We start from the raw sequence: 22,934 nt of genomic DNA, 5'->3' as shown, positions 1-22,934 counted from the left end.
CAACGCACTACTCTCAGGCCTCCCAGCCAACTCCATCAAACCCTTTCAGATGATTCAGAATGCAGCAGCATGCCTCATCTTCAGCCAGCCCAAAAGAACCCATGTCACACCCCATTTCATCTTCCTCCACTGGCTTCCTGTAGCTTCCCATATCAAATTCAAGACCTTGATGCTCACGTACAAGACCTTGAACAGCACCCCCTACCTCAACACTCTCCTTGAGGTTGACGTTCCCTCACGCAATCTGCGATCGGTTAATAACCGACGCTTTGTAGTGCCTCAGCGTGGCTCAAGGCCCCTTTCCAGAACCTTCACACTAACTGTCCCTCAGTGGTGGGATGAACAGACCGCAGAATCTGTCACTATCTTCAAAAAACAGCTAAAGACCCACCTCTTCCGTGAGCACTTAACTAACCCCTAACCTGCCAACCCCCACATTACATTAAAAAAAAAAAAACAACCCTTACTCCGGCTCTTACACCTCTACTCTGCGCACTATGCTTCTCTAGAACTCAATTAACGGATCTTGTATGGTAGCACTACTTGTATTGTTCTCCGCTTGATAGATCACTTTGCTTGTATTTCCTCATTTGTAAGTCACTTTGGATAAAAGCGTCTGCTAAATGAATAAATGCAAGAAAATGCTATACAGTAAAAGTATTCCGGGTCACGTTTACATACTGCCATCCATATTAATTCCTTATAATATGAGAATGTGAAAAAATTAAAACAGGATAAATATTTATATATATACACACACACACAAATAATATAGGATGGAAACCTACTAAAATTTTTTTATTTGAATTCAAATAAACCACTGAACTGTTTAAATCCTGAGCAGAATTTTCTTTCAAAATCAGCTCTGACAATAATGCTGGCTGCATGGCAAATCAGAGTTTTATAATAAATGCACTTGTTCTAACAAGTTACTGTTTCTATAGTAACAGTTCATTCACAGGGACGATCCACATAATCCAAGTGTAATAATAAATGCTTTTTTTTTCTTTCCTTTTTTTTTTGTTAAGCTGTCTGTTAGGAGATGTTTATTTAATGTTCATGAAAGAAAACTTTGAGGCAATGCAGATTATCAAGTTTTGCACCGTGAGGAGAGTCTTTAAGATGGTGGGTTTTGTGGTTTCTCAGTTATCCGATAAGCTGCACTTAAGAGAGTGAAAGAGGGGAAAAAAGAAAGGCTATTGGGGACTATTTACAGCTGCTATAATTAACCTTCTATAACAGGAACTCGTCTTATAAACGGTATACATCGTTAAAACTGTAACTCTGGTTTACTGATCAATCGCTGGGGAATAGGAAAAATAAAATAAATTTAAAAAACACTACGTGATGTGCCGTTGTTGGAAAATCGCCAACTATAATGGCGTGCCCGGTCATGTTTTATTCCTTATAACAGCCTGTGTTGAACAAAAGAGCTGTGCGAAGAGAATCTTGACAGCAATGAGTCATGTAGGAGGCATTTGAAATTAGGCCTGAGCTGACTGATGAGGTGCTGGGAATCAATGACGATGTATTCGTGGATTTCAATTTAAAACTCACAATCCTATATGCATTTTATTTATTTTTTTAAGCTCCAAGTGAAAATTCAATACTGACATTTGGTATTGTGGTACTGGGATTTCTTTTGCTGCTCTGACCATGCCCCGACACGCTGGCTGACATGTGGACGACTGTGAGAATGAAGACACAATAGGCTCAGGATGCATTTTCCGAGACAAAGCAGGACGTGCTGTTCCGCTCTTTAGATTTGAATTTTGACATCAGCTTTTTGGCATCCCTGTTTGCTTTGATTGGGGAAAATGCACATGCCTCGTTAGAGACCGCAAATCCACATACGTTTTTAGTTATCGTTCAGTTCAGGAAACATGTTTTCGCATTTCAGTAAAGCTAATTAGCTTCAAGCCTCCAAAACTTTGAGATAGGGAAAAAAAAAAAAATGCATATAGGACTGTGAATTTTAAATCTCAAACATAACATATTCCCAGTTTATACATGAAAAGTCATATGCACTCCATTAATATTTTTTTTTTTTTTTTTTTTTTTTTTTTAAATACAGCGACGGTCTGCATGCCTCGAGTGGTAACCATAGCGACAACGCTAAGCACAGCTATCGCATGTCCAGAGAGGACTGCGCCATTAGAAGAGAAAAATGTTTGACCATAAAGAAAACTTAAAACTGTTGACTACCTTCTTGAGCATTATTTCATCAAAATATAAAAATACTCTCACTGGCCACTTTAGTAGGAACACCTGTAAACCTGCTCATTCAGGCAAAGACCGCGCTGGGTCCCGCTCCTGTCAGCCGAGAACAGAAATCCGAGGCTGCAGTAGTAGTAACACAGCCTCCCTAAAACTGGACAGTTGAAATCATGTGGTCTTTTTTCATCCGGTCAATCAGTGACTTTTAACCAAATGCTGGCGCACACAAATGCATTGTTTTAAAGAAAAAAAATAAAAAAATAAAATCTCTCTTGCCAATTGCAAGACAATGATGTTTACAAGACGCACCCACCACTACAGTGTCTTTTACTGATAATGAAATAAAGGCTGGGTGTTTGCTCTGACTGACAATATACTACAAAAGGCAAGCAACGCCCCCCACCTCCCCCCGTTATGCGATTCCATACTGTAGCAGCACCCGGCTCCTTTCCCACTGCCCACTCGTTCTAAAGATATCCATGAGATGCTGCACATATCCTTTATTCTTGGTTTAATCGCTGACTTGAATCGATGCAGCGTGTGTGAGTATGAGGAAGTGTGAAGAGGGGGGCCAAAACAACTGAAGATGTTGCTGCGCTGTTGCAATTTTAACAGCTTGAACAACATGAAACTGCAGTGAGGCAGAGTGGATATATATTTATTTATATATATATATATATATATATTTATATAGTTAACAAAAAAAAAAAAAAACACTGAAATCTGCTTCTGCATGAAAGCCATCTGTCAGTCATTTCTGTTGCCATGAGAATAGACCTAGTGCCTCTGTGCAGTGCAGTAAGCTTCTATAATGCAGCATCAGGAGAACAGTCATGTGCAGACTGTTCTTTCCCTATTTAGAACCTTCTGAAAGTGTACGTGCGTGTGTGTGTGTGTGTGTGTGTGTGTGTGTGTGTGTGTGTGTGTGTGTTGAGGAAACTCACAGTCAGGTATCTGGCATCCAGGTCCACTTTCTTCTCCAGCTCTGAAAGCAGCTCAGTGTGGAAGCACTTCAACTGCAGAGAGACGGTTCAAACATTCAGCTCTCTTATTTACAACGAACAGCCGTACAGTCGCGGCCATGGCCGAATCGAGATCCATGTCATGTTATAAAAACCCAGAGGCCATCTGTACGGCTTTCGGAAAGTCAACTGGAGAGAAGATTAAAAGATAACGCACCATTTCCTCTAGCTGCACTTGTATCTGCCGGTGGACCTCGGCCATCTGAAAGAGCACGTCCCCTGCAGAGAGGACACACTGTTATTAATTTGCAGGATGGCATAACGAGAACAGTAGAGAGGTAGAAACCACTGCCGTGCACTAAGACCATGCAGTCGCACAAGACACACGCAGACCAGACGAGCAAACAGAGGACGAGACGGAACAATGGAACAGAGACTGACAACAAACAAACAAACAAAATAAAAAAATTAATAAATAATAAATAAATAAAAAATTCACACACACACACCAAACAGAAAAGAAAATTATTGAAAAAAATCTTAAAAGAAACTCGGAGGAAACTTTGGAGTTTTTATTTTTAAGTATTTCAAAAGGGGTACAAGCCAAGTGACGTTTAAATAAATAAGTACATCATCCGAGTCGATATAATTGCAACTTTGAAGATCAAACCAGTCGTACTATTTCATTTGTCTCCCCTTAAAAATAGCACTAATTGAAAAATAAAAAATAAAATAACATAAGACAGTCAAAAACAGCAAACAAGATCAACAAAGAGGGAAAAAGAAGGAGGCATGCAGCTGGCTACACTTTTTGCGTTTTATATACCTACACGCTGCCTCTTCTGAATATGCAATGCGTTGTGAAGAAAAAGAATAAAAAGACACTTTGAGCAGGAGACAGAGGAGACGTACACAGAAGGAGGAAAAAGAACACAGAAAGCAATGGTGGACACACACACACACACACACACACACACACACACACACACACACACACACAGTCACATCATAACGAAAGTCCAAAGCTGAAACCAAGTACGAAACCTACAAAACTAAAACTTTTAACCAAAGGTCACAAAATGTCACATGATCCAGATTCCAGACCTGATTAGAAAGCAATTACCTGAAGATTTTCTCCAGTACACAGAAACTAGCAGACACGCATTAAGCTGCCTAAGGAGAGGGCTCGCTCCCGGCAAGCAGATTTGGTTTGATTAATCATAATTACACAATCAGGGTGGTAAACATGCAAACGCTTATTTGCACAGTTGACTTGCAGGTTGTGGCTTCAAAAGACGTGAACGTACTTTTTTAAAAAAAATAAATAAAAAAAAATAAAAAAAATTCAAACCCCCTCCCCCATACTGAGATACAGTATGTCCTTAGGCTGGATGTCAAATAAGCAAACAAGATCAGAAACACAACGTTCAGAAAACTGGGAGAGCGAGCTGAAGATATTTGTGGGAGCCAGAGGCAGGCTGGGCGTTCTCACACTGTTCTCAACTGTACAATACACAATACTAATCCAGTGCCAGAAGCTAATTAGGCACAGAAGCAGACTGTGGCCTATTCACACTAACACAGTGTGAAACACAGCCTGTACTTACCAAGACTCCTGATCAAATGATCCTGCTTATATAAGCATGAAACACATCAGAGGATGAGAGTAATCAAGGCAAGTGTGCACACTCACACACACAGTTATATCAGGGGTATTATAGGTGTGTAAACCTCAGGTCTCCACTTGATACGATTTCGTTTCTTAAGGCGATGATTCGAGATTTCACAATTCCCCCTGAATCTGCGACGATATGATACAATCTGATACAAGTCGATTTAGTTGCCTCCGATCGACATGTGACCGGCTTTGTCGTATCAGAAGTTTCCGCGTAAATCGCTTTGCTAGGCAATTTACACATCAGATTAAAAATCTAAAAGAACACCCTTGTACTTTTTCAATAATTTTAAAAATCAATTTAATAGAGACTAATTTCCATTCATCCATTTTGTGCACTGCTTGTCCTACACAGTGTTGCAGGGCAGCCTGGAGTCTATCCCAAGGAACTCGGGACATGAGGCGGAGAACACCCTGGACGGGGCGCCAACCCTTCGCAGGGTACACACACACACAATTTAGAGAACGCATGTCTTTGGACTGGGGGAGGAAACCGGAGTACCTGGAGGAAACCCCCGAAAGAAAACATGCAGACGGGAATCAGCCCCCAACCGTGGGGCCACCATACCCCCCTCCCCCCCAACTCAATCCCCCCCTCTCAATACTTTTACGATTGTTGCTTAGATTTATTTCAATCGTTACATCTTAAACCAATACGCTGATCCAAATCTTACAAATCATTACACCCCTAGTATTCTTCTACAATTCTACATAAATTCTTTCCATCGTATTAAATGGTAAATGGTCTCCACTTGAATAGTGGGTTTTGTTTTTTTTTTTTTGTTTTTTTTTAACCTTAGTGGTTCCAAAGCGCTTTACACTGGTTCGCATTCACCCATTCACACACACACACCCCAACAGTAGCAGAGCTGCCATGCAAGGCGCTAGCTTGCCATCGGGAGCAACTTGGGGTTCAGTGTTCTGCCCCAAGGACACTTCGGTATGTGGAGTCATGTGGGCCGGGAATCAAACCGTCAACAACAGTTACGTTTTAAAGTTTAACCATTAAGCATTAGTTAGTAGCTATATATATAAGACACCTTGAAGCGATACAGTTTTGTTTCATAACGGTGGCTTCACAATCCTACTTCTCACTATCCGTCATGGCCACTGAACAGATGCGATACGTTGGCTTTGAACCGCATACTTCTCTGTTCATTCATCTTTACTAGTTCTGCTCTCACCATCAACTTTCTTTTGTACAAAGCAGGTCATCAGTTCACTAATCAGACCAGAGAGGGCAAATAAAATCCTGTTAAAGTTCCTCTTTCTCAGCACACGTCCCTAGCCCTAGAGCTAGTCTCTGGTCCAATGAGCTGTCTTCGGTTATATAATTACATTTACATAATAATGCGTGTGTTTTTTTATAAACTGCAGAGGATCTGCTAAACTCGATGCTTTTGGAGTTGCTGAACTACTGACATTTTTTTCATACAATGAACAAGCTTTTTTTTTTATATATATTTATTTCGGTCTTATCCACCACTGGCTCACATCTCGCCTTTTTCCTCAAAAGGAGCTCTTTCAAGCATGAACGATCCTGTGGAGCAAACACAAACACAGATAGAGGCCACAGGAGAAGACGGCACGCTCTCAGAAGGCTACTTAAGCCGATTACAGATAAGCAGTTGTGATCACAACCCTGGGGCTTACACACCACTGCGCTCAGTCGAGTGCTCCCAGAGGTTCAATCAGTTAAAGAAGCACGGCGTTATAGCCGGCCAAAGGCCCATCTGCCTTATCAGGCACCGACCGAGCCTGAACCAGCACTTTTACAGGAGTTACACAGGTGCAACTGAAGATAGTGTTCATGCATTAATAATGTCCGAGGCATTTCAGGCTCATGCTTGTAAAGTAAGTGAAACATCACTAAAGCTTTACCTCAGATGGTGTGTACTATACACTATAAACCATGTACCTGTGTGTGCTGTACCCCTAATCAAACAATTAGCACTAAACGACAATTTCAAATTCTGGTCTGAGACCTCTCATCAGCGAATCATCCCACAACAGCCGCCGCAAGAAATCTTTTTTTTTTTTTTTGGATTGAATTTTTGGCTTCTCATTTACATCCAAAAACTTTTCAGTATAAATGTAAGCCTCAGTGCTCTCCGGTGGCTCCTCCCCTTCCGCTGGCTGTGACATCTTTGTGTAAAAAAAAAAAAAATGTCCTGTTTTTAAATGATGGCCTACATATCTAGACATCTAAATTGGTGACTCACTTTCTGCTGTCGTGAATGATCCTAAATGGATCCTACTAAAGATTCGCCCGTTCTGAAAACAGTTCACGCCCACGTCTCGGCCTTTCTTCAGTATATAATGTCATCTGCATACTGTAGACACGGACCTAAGATCTGCTGCCCTGTGCTCATCTCAAACTCCTTCACAATACGCTCATACTCAACGTTCTTTCAACACACTTATTACTGTTGCTTTTGAAGTATACAACTGTAGAAGAAGAGTAAATGTTTTATATCCCCACTCTCGGGTGTCTCCCAGAAGAGGATGGGTTCTCTTCTGTATCAAGCTTTCTTGTTCACGTCCTCTCAGGGAGTTTTTCCCTTGCCACGGTTATTAAGGACCTAAATCTACATAGGAGATTTCTTAGAGACGTTATATGGCCAAAAGTTTATAAACACCTGACCATCAGATCCATATGTGGATCTTCCCTAAACTGTTATCACAAAGCTGTCTAGGATGTATTGTCTCCTGTGCACAAAGAGAGGTCCATGAAGACATGGTTGGAGTGGAAGAACTTGAGTGGCCTGAGCAGAGCCTTGACCTCAACCCCACCACACACCTTTGGGTTTAACTGGAATGCAGACTGAGCTCCAGGCCTCCTCATTCAACATCAGTGCTGATGACCTCCCTAATGCTCCTGGGGCTGAATGAAAATCTCCACAGCTACACTCCAAAGTCTAGTGGAAAGCCTTCCCAGAAGAGTGGAGGTTGTTAGAACAGCAATAAGGAACCTAAATCTGGAATGGGATGTTTAGAAAGCACATGGGTGTGATGGTTAGCTGTCCACCAACTTCTGGCCATATATAGTGTACATGAGAGAAAATCTAGGATTTAGGCACAACATTGGGTTGCATCTAAAGTGCAATACTGCCATGCCTTAAGTTACCATGAGAGCAGAAATGCATCTCATCTGTTCAGACTAATCGTGCAAAATAAATAGTGCATAATTTAAAAGAAAATACATTTCTGTCTAAGGAAGTCCTTCAGTGTGACAGTCATCCACATTCCATTTGCAAACCCCAGCAATCAGGTATTCGAAAAATGGCTCACGGCACAAAACCATGCAACCTGGAGAGCATTTGAGGTGCGTCGATTCTGGTACATACTCTGAGGGGAAAAAAAAAAAGGTTGTACTCTTAAACTTGTAAACTTTTGCTGGATCAACTGAACCAATATAAATGCAATGCTCCAATACCGTTTGAATGCCTGAGGTGACTCCCACGTGAGTGCGTTTTGAACAATTTTAATGAAAATGCCTTTTCTAGACCAGCCCACTTCGATCTCCATCAGAGCTCCATCCACACAAAAAAACCCCAAACAAACCCTAAGCAAAATAGAATGCAAAGATGCTGCACAAAATGACTGGAATTAAAATTGGCTTGGAGGAAGGAAATGATTACTGGAGCTTTTTTTTTTTTTTTTGCAATCCAATTTAAGGGTTTTGGCCAAACCACTGAGACTCAGACAGCTGGATCGATTAAAGAAAGACATGTTGCAGGCTGTCACAAAGAGCCACCGGCTCTTTTTATAAAAATAAAACAGCACATTGCAGTTCTTCTGCAGAAATCTAGTTATTCTTCTGCTTTAAAATGGAAGTAGAATCAAGTGCATCTTGATACAGTATGCACACAGAGATAAGGCCAACCTTTCTGTCTACAAAGTGAGCCACAGAGGAGCCATTGTGCATTGTGCTTTTAGGGAACGTCCACAGGTAGCACTGAGTATCTCTCGCTAAACTGTCTGATACGAGTACCCAGTTAAAATGTCGAGTTTTAGTTAGAGATCTGCATTCTTGCACTTGAAGCGGACAGGTCAAAGTGCATGCGTGTACGGAGGTCTGGACTCATCCAACCCATTTTCTTTAGAACATGTCACATTAACAAAAGCAGCTTCTCAGCCTGTCAATCAGTGAGCAGATTTTACTCCGATGAGTCAGCCGGAGAAGTCATGCATGCTTCGACCCGTGTGTGTGTGTGTGTGTGTGTGTGTGTATGGAAAGAACCCATGCAAACATTCGGTTTAAATTCATTGTATAACACATTACACACCATGCAGGCTGTAGGGGCGAGAAAGCGGAAACCCGAGTGCTGATGAGATACCGTAGCCGCGAGCCAACTCAACAGGCCAGACCAGTCTGAAAGGAGGAAGAGGAGGCGGAGGGTGAATCATGGATGAAGGTCAAGTGCAGATTACTGCAGGGTGTCGTGGAAACAGAGGAAACACGGAGGCTTGGGGCCAGGAGAGGCGAGAGGAGAGAGGAGAGAGAGGAAGGGTTTGTGCCTCTGTAGGCGGTCGGGTCTTCTCTCAACAGCTGTCTGCTGTCACTGTTCCTCTCATACAAATATGAGCGGATTACATCACTCGCCACGTCTGTCACTAAGACTATACATCCCAGAATGCTTCAGCTGACAGCGGGAAAAAAAACGCCAAAAAAAAAAACCTCTGCACCAAACTATTGGTGCTGCTTTTATAAGTGCTTGGGAATGCAGTACTGAGACGAACACGTTGATGACAGATGTGCGCTGAACAGGAAAAGCAGCCGGGAGCCACCACAGAGAAAATGGCGCAGTGTAAACTCCCGAGCTCTCATGGGAAAAACACATCTGTGGGGCTGCTGATAATGGAAATGAATGTGGGCGTGTCTGTGTGGGGTACTGTGGGATAAGGGGCTTCAGTGTTGAAACCACAAAGACTGCAGGTAATCTTATCTTGTGGTTACAGTAGTCATGATCAGTGGCGATACCAGCACCTCTTTGTGTGCGTGTGTGGTGGGGGGGACCTGGAAGAAAAACACACACACACACACACACACACACACACACACACACACACACACACACACACCTCGGTTGTACTCTCTGTGAATCCTAGTGTATAGACAGAAGTGGTCTCTAGAGGCACTAACGGCGTATTATGCTTCATTGGACTGAGTGTGTGTGTGTGTATTTGTGGTGCATCACGGTACACAAAATAAAAAGGCTTTACACCTGGTATTAAATGTCCATCTTGACCGAACTGAGACCTATAGCTTGTTGAAACCTGGAAATATCCACGAGTCCCAACTGCATTTCCAGATTTGATGCAGTTGGCACAGCATGGCTGATTGCTACTCCTGCGAGCGCGTATCTGTGAACGTGTCATGATTGTGCGTGGACGTTCTTACAGAGTGAAGTCTTCACGCTTGCACGGAATGCGAGTGTGTACACTAGGGAGCGGCGTCACATGAAGCAAGGCAGAATTTACAGCGAATACAGGCAGTGAATAACACCAGCGAAAACAAAACTAAACTAAACTCAACGTCCACGTTTCAGTGTATGAATAATAAATAGCTATGGTTTGTGAAGTGCTGGGGGAAAATGATCAATTATAACCCAAGTCAATTCTCATCAAAAGCAGTATCAAGCGACTCTTCGGGACTTCAGCTTAACTTCATTTCTCATTAGTTTTTTTTTTTACTGAGCTGTTATTTATGGTTCACATCACCGACATTTATTACTGGGAAATATGTAGGGTTTTTTTCCATGGGGGGGAACCGGATCGACTTGCTCATGCTGTTCATTTATAGCTGTCCATGCAGGAGGTTTATCATAGAGGAGAAATTTTTATTAAAGACACCAGTGTGAGAAACGTAACAGCGTGACCAGCACTGGGCAAAAATTTTTAACAGACTACATTTTCAAAAAGCGGTTGAGGCGCACTAGCACACCTCTAGCAGGAAACATTAAATATTGGATGTTTACACTTTATTGTTTAAAGTTTTATTCTTTACACAAGACATAACCCACAGAAGAAAGGTCAACATTTTCTGGTTACGCAACCAGACATACCTCTCGGTCAACCTGACAGCAGGTATGCAGCACAATAGATGCAGGCACTGTTTACACTAGTGTGTTTTCGTTTTAAAATGCATAACTGTTGCTACGGTTACGCCTGTCGTGTACACTACTTCGGCGTTCACGTGAACGGAGACTTTCGGAAACGCCGAAGACCCCGTTTTAGTTTGAACATTCCAGGCACACGTTTCAGTGTAAACAGACCAAAACGAAGACTTCTGAAAACGAAGGCGTGGCTCCGCCCACACCCGCCCCCTGATTGGGTCTTCTGGATCATTGCGTATCCTTCCCTGATTTGTCAAGCCCCTACCATATGACCGTTACGCCACCTTGATCGTACACACAACACCACGGAGACTGAACCGCAAGCTTTGCTGGCTTTGTCGTCATTCTCTGCAGCCACTGTGCCGTTCAATTCTGGATTTTATAATACTGCAGCTGCCTACATGCGCAAGAGGCGAGCTATGATTAGAGCGATCGGCAACAAATCTCATTTCGAGCGGTGTGAGTCCTATAGGGAACGACTAGCAACCCACTTCCTGTTTACACTTGTATGCGCATGCCCAATGTGCATGAATGGTCATGTGACATGCGTATTCGGTCGTGTAGTGTGGACGGAGATCGTTTCTGAAACACGGCGGAAACGTCAGTACGGACGAGGTTCGTTTTCATTTGAAACACACTGGTGTAAACAGGACTGCACACAATCAGTATTTAGCTCACGTAGCAATGTAAAAAGCGTCTCTGCATGCAGCTCTTACCCATAAACCCCCTCTCCAGCAAATGCGCGTAAACGCAGAACTATAATGCCTGATGCGCCCTGATGTCTCCTGCCACTTCAAAAGGGCTGCTTTCCTTTCAAAGGACTGAAATCACACTACAAAAGGTCACACAGCCATGTGTCCGTGACCAACTGGTTCTATGCAGAGCGAGAGATGACATATTGGACGCAGGAGCTACTAAACCCAGCACTGATTCCTCTGGTAGATATATACACTTGTTCTTCTCAGAAGAGGCTTCCGTGGTAGAAGTCTTTGTCCCCGTTTCACACAGCCAGTGGATGAGATGATGACCGCATCGCAATTGGACACCGCTACATACAGGTCACAGCTCCAGGAAGCTGTTTATCTCCTGCTTCAGAGCAGGTACTACTCTGCACACCAGCAACTACTGAGCTGGTGCTTCCTGTACTGATAATCATTCAGGAGTGCACTCGAGTGCAAAGCGTACAGAATCATCAACCTGCGTTTATGTAACAATCGATAACTAAAGCTTGTTTTAAAGCCGATGTAGGCTGGTCAGGAAAACGTTTCTGGAACACATATTTTTACATCAGCTCAGTGTCCAAGAAAAATAAATAAAGAAAGAAAGAAAGAACAGCAAGCAGCAAAAATGCTGAAAGTCTGCCATTTCACGCACACAGCTGGATTAAAAAGCTTTATACCACATTTCTGCTCGGTTCCCAAACCTGAATGTGGATTCATTTTCTAAAACAGCAATTATTATTATTATTATTATTATTATTATTAACAACACGCTCATCGTAATGTGTTATTGTTTCTATACTAACAACTAATTCACAGGGGCTTGTATGATGGAAGCCACATAATGTAAGACTAATATGAACAGAAACAAACAAACAAACAAACAAAAAAAACCCCACAAACCCCAAAACGATATGTAACGAAGAAAAAAGGTTTAATCATTGATGGCGAATGGTTCTGCAAGTACATTTTTTTAGGAAAGAGTCTCCAGTGTCGATGCTTTGTAACAGCCATGACAGTACTTGTGTTCTCCAGTATCTCAGCAAAATGACATTTTGTTTTTTGTCTTATTAACTACAATAAAGAGGAAAAAAAGAGAGGCTAGTGATGAAACTACTGGTTACAACTGCCATGTAAGTGATAACGTTCCACAACATTCAATTCAATTTTATTTGTAGAGCGCTTTTAACAGTGGACATTGTCTTAAAGCAGCTTTACAGAAACATATAAACACAGGATACAGATTTTAAGTAAATAGTCTGCACTTATATAGCACTTTTATCCAAAGCGCTTTACACTGGTTCTCATTCACCTATTCACACACACACACACACACACCCCAACAGTAGTAGAGCTGCCATGCAAGGCACTAACTTGCCATCGGGAGCAACTCGGGGTTCAGTGTCTTGCCCAAGGACACTTCAGTATGTGGAGTCGTGTGGGCCGGGAATCGAACCGCCAACCCTACGAATAGTGGACAACCTGCTCCACCACCTGAGCAACAGCCGCCCAGTGTGTGTGAATTTAGTGTGTGCATTTATCCCTAAATAGTTAACAAGCAACGTGTCATTCCTTGAGCAGTCCATACAGGATTTCACACAGGGTTTTTTTAGTGTGTGTAATCGTTGTGGCTAAAAATGCTTGATGTTACAGAGTTTTTTGTGCTTTTTTGGCGAAATTGCAACTGCACAAAATTATTTTGCACATTTGAGACCTTTTAGCTGTACTCATGTTTGACACACGAGAATCAAAGGGGGCTTTAGCTGAATGCATGTTGTGATGACGTCACATGGTGTGTTGCGATGATGTCATGTGACGCTTCTTGGCCCGAATCTGTGAGAAATCTGCAGTAATTTTGAAAAATTACAAGCTCCTGCGGATATTGCGGAGTTTAGTTGATTTTGCCTTCAACTCTGCACTCGAAAAAGAAAAAAAAAAAGCTAAATCCTGGAGGGACTGCAGGAAGAATTAAATACTTTGGTACTTGCTTGTCATGGACTATTTTCCTGTAGCAGCACATCCCAGTCATGTTTTACTTCTGTGAAGATGACAAACATTAATTATCGGGTCATATTTCTATAACAAAGCAAAGGTAATAATTTTTTTTTAAAAATGTAAAAGCTCAACTTCCTCCATATTCACCGTGTTACTGCTTATGCAACACACTGAAACGTCAGAATGACAGGTCACTCAGGTCTTCAGAAGGTTCTGGAAACGCTAAATGTATCTAATGAGAGTGGGCTTGAGTAGGTCAATCACCGTGGCCTTCTGGCCGAGTAAGGCTCCTCTGAAGTGGCATTACCCCAACTAACAGAAAGAGAGACACGAAAATAGAGCTGACGAAATGACAGAACTAAAGAGGGCAAAGAGAAAGGAAGATCAAAGCGTGTCTTTCAGGCACGTTGCGTGTGACTGGAGCAATTAAGACCCGACAGGAATAAGACCCTACACTCAAAATACAGCACGCACGCTTTTAGGAGTAAAAAGGTGAGAATGACGGATCCTCAAGAGCACAGCCTGTGCACCGTGACAGAGGGGAGGAGAGAGGGAAGAAGCAGAGCGCGTACAACTCTTCTACTGAGAGATGTGCGAGGTGCCAAATGCCAGCGGTGCGACTCTAATGAGGAAGAGACTTTTACTGGAACATGGAATGCCAATGAGGGGGTCTATGGAGAAACGCCTGCAACGAATTCATCTCCTACATGCACATACACACCCCAACACATGTGACACATAAGGAGGTACAGTGATTAAGAGAAGTGCGAGAGAGATGGCAAAAGTATCACGTGTCAGCTACTAGCGCCAGCCAAGAGGACAGGTATTCTGGGAGTATTGTGGTTCAGCAATGTTGCCAGAGGACCTCTATAGTAATTATGACCACTTTACACAGCAGTCATATGAATTATAGAGAATTACAGAGCTTTTTCACAATGCAGACATGGCCATCACACTGACGTTCCATGCGTACCACATACACGCCGCATCTTTAATCCAAACTAATTGTTTTGAACTCTATTAGACAGTGCTTCTTGTTGCACCTGTGTCTCAGCAAGTTGCCCTTGATTATTAGTAGGTTACATGCCCAGGCATGCAACTCTTTAAACCTCGTCTACCCACCTTATTCCTGCTTCCCATGATTCCTTGCACGAACTATGGTGTGACTTCTGGTTACTTGTTATCCAGTCGGCACTGGTGAAGGTATTAATCGTTTGGCGTTAAGGCAATTAAATAACGTGACCTCAGATAACCTTCTGGAACGTGTTTAGCTACTTAACTTCATCTGTTGCTTCTGACATTTAAAAGAAATGTAAATGTTATCAGTATGTAGTACACACACACACACACACACACACACACACACACACATTTATTTGATCCGTAGAGGAAATATGAGTACAAAGCAAAAACGCTTCTGTACAAGTATTGCAAACAAACACTTAAGCAAAAAGACACTAAATATTTGTTTATGTTTATGTGTTTTATACCGAAAACAAAAGAACTCGTTCTGCACATACGGGCTTTTTCCTTTACACTGAAAGCTCCAGAAACTTCCCTTTAACCCTCTAGAGGACTCGTCATCTCTTTGCCGGTGATCTCGTAGCCTTGTCATGGCAACCAAGTGAAATGATCACGTATGCAATGTTTTTGGAGGCGTTCTTTAAAGTTCACATTCTTCGTCCACGTTCGTCCTCTTTTTGTAGACGATGAAAAACGTCACGGAGTTCATCGCCGACAGATGCGTTTCCTGCTAAAAACGTGCTCATGTTCAGAACGCTTCTGTTTCAGCCTAGCCTGATTGTTAGCGCAGCAGCGAACGGCACGAGTTCTCTCAGAACTCTCGGACGACGTTTTCACAATCCATACTCTTCTATTACAACATGTGTTCAAATCTAATGAGGAAAACAAAACTACAGAAGTAATAGTAATCTAACAAAAGCACTGCGAAAAACACGCTCCATCCGACATCGGCTATTACGGTCGCTTCTGCTAGTTACCGGAAATTTCACCCATTACGAGTTCTCCAGCGTTAGCTTCGGGAATAAGGTGGATATTTTTAATATTCTGCATTTTAAACTTTTAAAATTCGGATGAGAGCCAATGGGAGAGCGCGCTTCCTAGATAGGCTATGCTAGAATCTTTAACGTGTCTATTCGTACAGGAAATTAACTAATCAGACACTTGCATTTTTGCTATTCGTAATAGACTTCCAGTGCATATGTCCACTTCAAATTGAAGAAGTATTTATTCATAAACAAAAGGTGTGTTTTTTATATTATATATATATATATATATATTTCAGACACCACAAACGAACAGTAGTACTCTGTTGCAAAGCTGTTGTTGGCGATTACAGCATCGAGATGTTTACACTAAGAAGTAATTATCTTTTTGCAGCATGGTGGATCCATTGCTCTTGGCGAATCTCGATGGTGAATCGCAAAATCCCCCCCCCCCCACCCCTATAAATTTTCAAAGGGATTCAAGGCAGGAGATTAGCTAGGCCATACAAAGCAAATTCAGTTTCTTCAGAGTGAATTCTTCTCTAATGTGTCTCGGTACATCGCTCCATTCATGTTTCCTTCAATGATGTTTAATGCCCCATTACCCTCTTGCAGACAAGCAGCCCCATATCACGATTCTCCCACCTCAATATATATCTGTAGGTATGCTGTTCTGAGGATCATACGTGCAACCCTTCTTTCTCCAAACATCATGAGGTGACTTACTGCCAAAGAGTTCTATTTTTTTCCGTCTCACCAGAGTATATTGTTCCAAAAGAGCTCTGATTTGTCAAAAGCCCTGCATCTCTTTTTTAGCAGAGGTGTCATTTTGCATGGGGTGTAGGAATGGAGGTGATTGCTGTGCTGTTTATTGCTTTTTGTTGTCTGCGTAACTGTCCCAGCTGCTTTCAGGTCGTCCTGCAACTCTTTTCAAGTGACAGCAGCCTTCTCTTTCACCTTCCTCATCATTAGTTGTGGTTCCATGAACTTTCAGGTTCCCAAAAAGACATTTTGTGTATAAATTCTGAAGCGGATATATTAAATTACAAAAAATTAAAAGAGTCTGTATACTTATTTCCCTCTCACTGTACATTATTAGGGTGGTTTCTCCAGATCGTTTTAGTGGGTAAACGACAGAAAAGCAAAGTCTGTAGAAATAATATTGACAGGATGGATTCAGACAGGACTCAAATAGACAGGTTTGTACAGTAGTGGCTCAAAGGTTAAGGCTCAGGCAGGCCCGGATTGGCCATCGGGAGCACTGGGAGAATTCCCGGTGGCCTGACGACTGATTTGTCCCACTGCCCTGCTGTTTTTATTTTTTTTTTGTTAAATCATTATTATTTTATATTACTGCGTGTCTAATGTACTCAAGTGATCTTTTCCGAATACGCCATTTGATAAATCAATAACAAATCATTAATCTGTTAGTCTTGACTTGCAACGCTACCATTCTCCTCAGCTCCGGCGAACAAACTGAGTCATCACTGCACAGAGCGAGGATGGAGAGGAAGCGGCCAGGAGGAGCAGAGGGGGAAAGGGCACGCATGACAAAAGCCATTCAAAAAGAAATAGCGAAATTTAGCAAAATTACTGACCAGTTCAGGGCTTGATTTGTGTTCACTAAATTAGCTAAACCAAGTATTAATTACAGTTTCAGTAATAGCAAACGTTAGCACTACTACCATCACTCAAAATACGCTAAAGGACAGCGTTATCTACTGTATAGTAGGGATGCACCGAATGATTGGCAGCCGAAATTATAATAAGTGAAAAGGCCGAATAAATTTGACCGAACAATGACATGTTTGATGACGCGACCAAATAGCCTAGTAACCAGAGTGAGACGCGCGAATTTCACGACCTCCACTTCCGGCAGCGCGCTTGGAGTGATGAGGGGGCGCGCGCATGCTCGTGCTATGTGCACGAGCGCATGCTCTTCGGATGTTGACAACCTAGACATTGTTTACTGTGGAGACGTGCGTTTGATTTGTTTCTGTTCCGGAGTATTCAGTCACGTCGCGAGACGTAAGGGAGTAGAGTATGGAAGCAGGTAAAGACGTATTTATTTAAGGGAACATAACATTAACAACGTATCTAACTATACTATATCCACTATAATACTCCGCGAGGTGTACAGGGACGCGAGCGGTATCTATCCCCAATATAATCAGCTGTATAGAACCCAATAGAACCATTTTTTGCACTCGTCAATGCACTTTTTAATGCATTTTTGTTGTAGGCTACAGAGTGTTCCATTCTTTCAGCAGTCACTTATAGGCCTAACATCGGCTATTCAAGGGGGGCTCAAAGATGACCTCATCAAAATATTTTTATTTTACTCATTTATTTACTTAAAGTTATATTGTGCCTTGTTGGTAGCCTATCCCTGCTGGAATGAAAAAAAATGTTCAGTGTTAAATAAATATTTTGAAATTGTAGTTTTTGTAATTGATTTTTTCTTTGAAAAGCAAGAAAAAATAGTAAAAAGCACATTTTGACTATTTAATTTATGCAATGGTGAAAAAAATGGTAAAATAAATGGAAAAACGTGTTCGGTACTCGGCCTTTGGCCACGTTTTTCATTATATTCGGTTTCGGCCAAGAATTTTCATTTCGGTGCGTCCCTACTGTATAGTTAGAATACCAAGTAGTTTAATATAAGAACATTTTTCAAGTTTACATAGAGTACAATTAAGGAAGCCCTCAGTGTTGTTATTTTAAACGTTGAAATTACAAATACAGCTAGGGCAAACATCAGCAAAAACTTTTCCAAGCTATAAGGCATAAAAAGCAATACCATGTAACACAATTTATAAAGCTATTGTAATAGATATTTAGGCAATTTAGAAAATTATGTCTGCCCTTGTGTGAGGTTGGAAAAAAAAAAAACTAAAGTTTTTTCTCCTATTTTTCCACAATAAGGTGGAGAGAGTCAACCTGGCACTAGCTTTGGTGCAGTGGGCACACTTCAGGGTCAACCTGAGATTACCGGTCCAGGTAAAATAAGACAACTTAAATACGCTTTAATACATTTGTAGGAAATCTAGTATGGTTAAATAAAAACGTAAAAAAAAATTAAAAAAAATAAAATAAAAACCACACACATTGCCCTAACAGGGGGAGATGGGAGGAGAGAGAACAAAAAGAAGAAGAAGGAAAAAAAAAAAAAAAAGGGTGTTTTGTTTACCTTCCTTCTGCATGTAATGTACTTTTGTGAGTGAGAAGTACAGTTTTACTGGAAGCTTTGCACTTCTGGTGTTGTGCATACCCATGTAAGCGAATATAGATTAGGACTGCTTCACTACCTCTAGGTTTCTTGTTCATGTTTTTATGGGATGGCCATAATGTGTGTAATAAATTAAATTCAGGAAAGAAAAAAATAGGGTTGTCAGTGGTTTCAAAATTGTTGTGGGTATATGGGGTGGCCTGGATGAGCGTGAGACTCATGGCCTGAAATTATGTCCCAGTCCGGCCCTGGGCTACTGATCAGAAGGTCGGGGTTTCATGCCCTAGCACCAGCAAGCTGCCAATGGTGGGCCTTCAAGCAAGGCTCTTAACCCTCTCTGCTCCAGCTTCCTAAAAAGCTGGGATATGTATTAAACAAAGTGTAGTAATAATAATAAAAAGAATTTTCACTGTGCTGTAATGTATACGAGACGAATAAAAGTGGCTTCTTCTTCTTCTAAAATCAGAGATGCACCCGCATTGATTACATTACCCCACCTCCTTATGTAAAATTAAACCAGCCCAAATAGGTCTTGGAAGGCTATTGTTTAAAAATGAGTAACTCGGAGAAAGTTACAGAGAAAGAGACCAGTAAGTGAGAGTTGCAAGAGACAGAATGAGAGAGAGAGTGTGCGAAAGAGTCGGAACCAAAAAGACAAAGAGAGAACGAGTGTGCGAGAGAGAGAGAGAGGGAGAGAGGGAGATAAATAGCAGTAATTATGAAGAAAAGGCATCTTTGTAATAAAGCACTGCAGGATGAAAAGGAGAAAGGCTCTAATTTTAAAAGAGAGGAGTACTTTATAGCACTCTGCACTCAGCAAAAGTTCGTGTCGGGAAAAATCACGTGTGGTTTTTATGTGTGTATATATTTATATATATATGTGTGTGTCTTCGCATCAAAGTGTGTGTGTGTCTGGGGAGACTGATTTGACTTCTTGTGTCAAGGAAGCAAATCAAGGCCGGGGTGAGGGACGATGTGGGTTTGGCATGCTTTCCCAGCATGCAGCACGGCGCTCAGAAATAGAGCGGAAAGTAGGAGCTCTTGGGACCACGGCGCAGGGCTAATAAAAGAGCCCCACTGCTCTCGTTCCAACCGGGCCAACACTTACACCTGTGTGTAAGACTGAAGGAAGGACCGATATGCAGGCAAGACAAGACCAGACAGTGGAAGATGACAGCAGTCAGCACTCTCTCGTTCTTCTTCCCCTCAAACAAGTAAACATTTCCCTGCTAACTAACCTCCATTAGTGAGCGCTGATCTCCCACTTCTCCTGGCCCAGCATAATCCGTTAGCCTCAACAGGCAATCATGTACCTTGACTCATTGCCTCAGGTCCTTTTTTTTTTCCTTTTTCTTTTTTACAGCGTAATTATGAGAGACGCACGTTACACATTTAAGTACATGTGTGCTCCAAATTGCTGGTGCTGCTCCCATATCTCACTATGCACCACTCCACGCCACAAGTTAGTCTCATGATGCAGGCCACTAATGGACATGTTTGATATGAAGGACATTAACATAAACCTATTATTTAAATATTTTATAAGAGCAGCTCTGACCACTATATAATTCAGATCACAGGTTGGTGTTAAAGCATGCATCTAAGCATGTTGCCGTGTATGTGCTGTTACTATAGAAACAGTGACATCTACATAACCTAAGACTAATAATAAACATATATCTAAATAAATAAATAAAATACCTTGTTATTTAGCAAAGAAAAATGTATATATATATATATATATTTTATATTTATATTTATATTTATATATATATATATATTTTATATATATTTTATATATATATATATATATATATATATATATATATATATATATATATATATATATATATATATAGTTGATAAGATGAAGCTTCCTGTTAGGATAGGTTTATTTAATATCCATAGAAGGAGTCTCCAGTGTCAGTGCTTTGTAATGGTAAGTTTTCCACTATTAGAGTATCTTCAGAATTGAGGACTTGTAAATTTCTGGTTTCAAACTGAAGAGTTTTTCTTCCCGATCCCATGTCAGGATATCCATTACAGCCTCATGATTGTTTTTAAGACGGTGAAGTCTGAGGAATAGGAGATCACGCACATTCAGAAGTGGTTTTCGGCCTCGCCATTTACGCACCGAGATTTGATCGGTTTCCTTGAATATTTTACTTATATCGTGCACTGTAGAAGGTTAAATACCCCAAAATCCTACCGATTTGTCTTTGGGGAAAGTTGCTCTCAAAGTGTTGGATTATTCGCTGACTCATCGGTTGGCAGATTGTCGAGCCTCGACCCATCCGTGCTCTTGAAGGACTAGGCCTTTTTTGGAGACTCCTTATATACTGTGATTAAATGATTCCCTCACCTGTTTCACATCACCTTCTTATTTCAATTTGTCACATCGCTATTAGTCCCAAATCGCCTCTGTCCCAACTTTTTGGAACGTGTTGCATGCACCAATTTCAAAATAAAGGTTTATCTCCAAAAACCCATGCAGATGATTAAGTAAAACATCAAATACCTGGTCTTTATACGTCTTCTGTTTAAATACAAGTCAAAGTACATTTCCAAATCACTCCTTGGTTTTTATTAGCATTTTCCATGCGGTCCCAACTTTTTTCGGAATTGGGGTTGCGAATATTTAAAAAGCATTGACATTCATCAATACATTAAAAATTGTTGGCAAATCACTGTGGTCTAAGAACGATAAAAGGCTTCAGGATGTGATATTAGAAAACCGTCCACTTTGTCTTCAGGACGCTCCGTATCACACTACCCCGTTGTTGATTATTTTCCTCTAACAGCACACCCTGCCGTGTTTTATTCCTTTGTTGGTCATCTACTATGAGCAGAAGTTCATACGCCATTTTGTGCTTGCAAGGCTGAACATTTTCCTAAGCAGCCAGTGTTGTCTGTTTCCCGGGGCGAAACATCGGTGATACGGTCTCCAAAAAAAAAAAAAAAAAAAAAAACCCAGGACATCTCGTTTCCCCTCGAGAGAATTTAAAGATGTTTAATAGAAGTGGACGGGGAGCAAAATCGCTTTATGTGCCGTATCAAACAGACGGCTGACATCAAAAACAAGTGGCAAATCTGACTTTAATGAGTGCGAGACGGAGCCTCTTTCTGAGCAGCTTTGTTCTCATGGTAACCGCATGTGGGTTCCTCTTCGCTTTCATGAGGATTCATGACAGCAGAAAACCAGAGTCATCCCAGAATTTATCACTGGTCATGAAGAAACTGAAAGATTGACTGGAAGAATGAACAGAGTGACGAGTCATCCTATATTTCTTACACCAGTCCTATATTTGAGTTTTGTTGTCCCAATTCATACTCCAGAAATATTGATTTTGTATTTCCCAAGGGAATGCTTTTCATTTCTGGAACACAACATAAGAACGCTTCAAAATGATAAGAATCTACCAAAAAATATTAACCCTTTGTATACAAAGAATTATTTCTTAATGTGTGTGAGCAGGAGAGATGCTACCTTCCAGAAAGTTCCAGCTTTTAAGCATAGGAAGACATTGTGTTTATGTCCATCTAACGAAGGTGTAATGATTTCTCAGATCCGGAGAACCCCATGAACGTCTGTTAAATGAGTAGATCTACAGTTTCTCTTGATTTTAGCAGACACTAGGACAACTCGACTACAGTTGCCTGAGGTATTGAAACACTAATCTGAAATGTCTGACAGCAGGTGAATCGGATAGATATTATCTTAAAGTACATACAGTATCATTTCCAATAATCTGCATAACATTATGTAGATGGTCCTGCCACACGAATGTGCTGTGGCTGAAATGATCCGTACCTACATCAGGAAAACTGCACACGACATTCATTCAAACCTAAAATCAACATAATCTCAAACTTAAGGACATTAAAGGAACCGAGCTGACTACAGACACAACATGTGTGACTATAGCAATGACTTCACAAAATTTATTTGTAAAAAAATAATAATAATAAGCAGCATGAAAGGATGTTGTCATAGTAACTGGTTCAATTCCTG

The 22,934-nt window shown here is 41.3% G+C and overlaps 1 protein-coding gene across 5 annotated transcripts in view; it reads right to left on the bottom strand.

The window, feature by feature from the left end:
- Positions 1 to 22,934, bottom strand: part of baiap2a (BAR/IMD domain containing adaptor protein 2a) — an 89,021-nt gene that overhangs the window by 23,434 nt on the left and 42,653 nt on the right. For all 5 annotated transcript variants that reach the window (XM_053612483.1, XM_053612449.1, XM_053612458.1 and 2 more), the window contains exons 4-5: positions 3,397 to 3,458; positions 3,162 to 3,233 (exon numbers count right to left, since the gene is read on the bottom strand). In XM_053612483.1, coding sequence (XP_053468458.1) covers positions 3,162 to 3,233; positions 3,397 to 3,458 — 134 coding nt within the window. The remainder of the gene's footprint in view (positions 1 to 3,161; positions 3,234 to 3,396; positions 3,459 to 22,934) is intronic.

Source organism: Ictalurus furcatus, chromosome 2 (genome assembly GCF_023375685.1).
Source record: "Ictalurus furcatus strain D&B chromosome 2, Billie_1.0, whole genome shotgun sequence".
NCBI lineage: Eukaryota > Metazoa > Chordata > Actinopteri > Siluriformes > Ictaluridae > Ictalurus > Ictalurus furcatus.
Note: the sequence above shows the minus strand (reverse complement) of the source record. Positions and strands in the feature narration are given on the sequence as shown.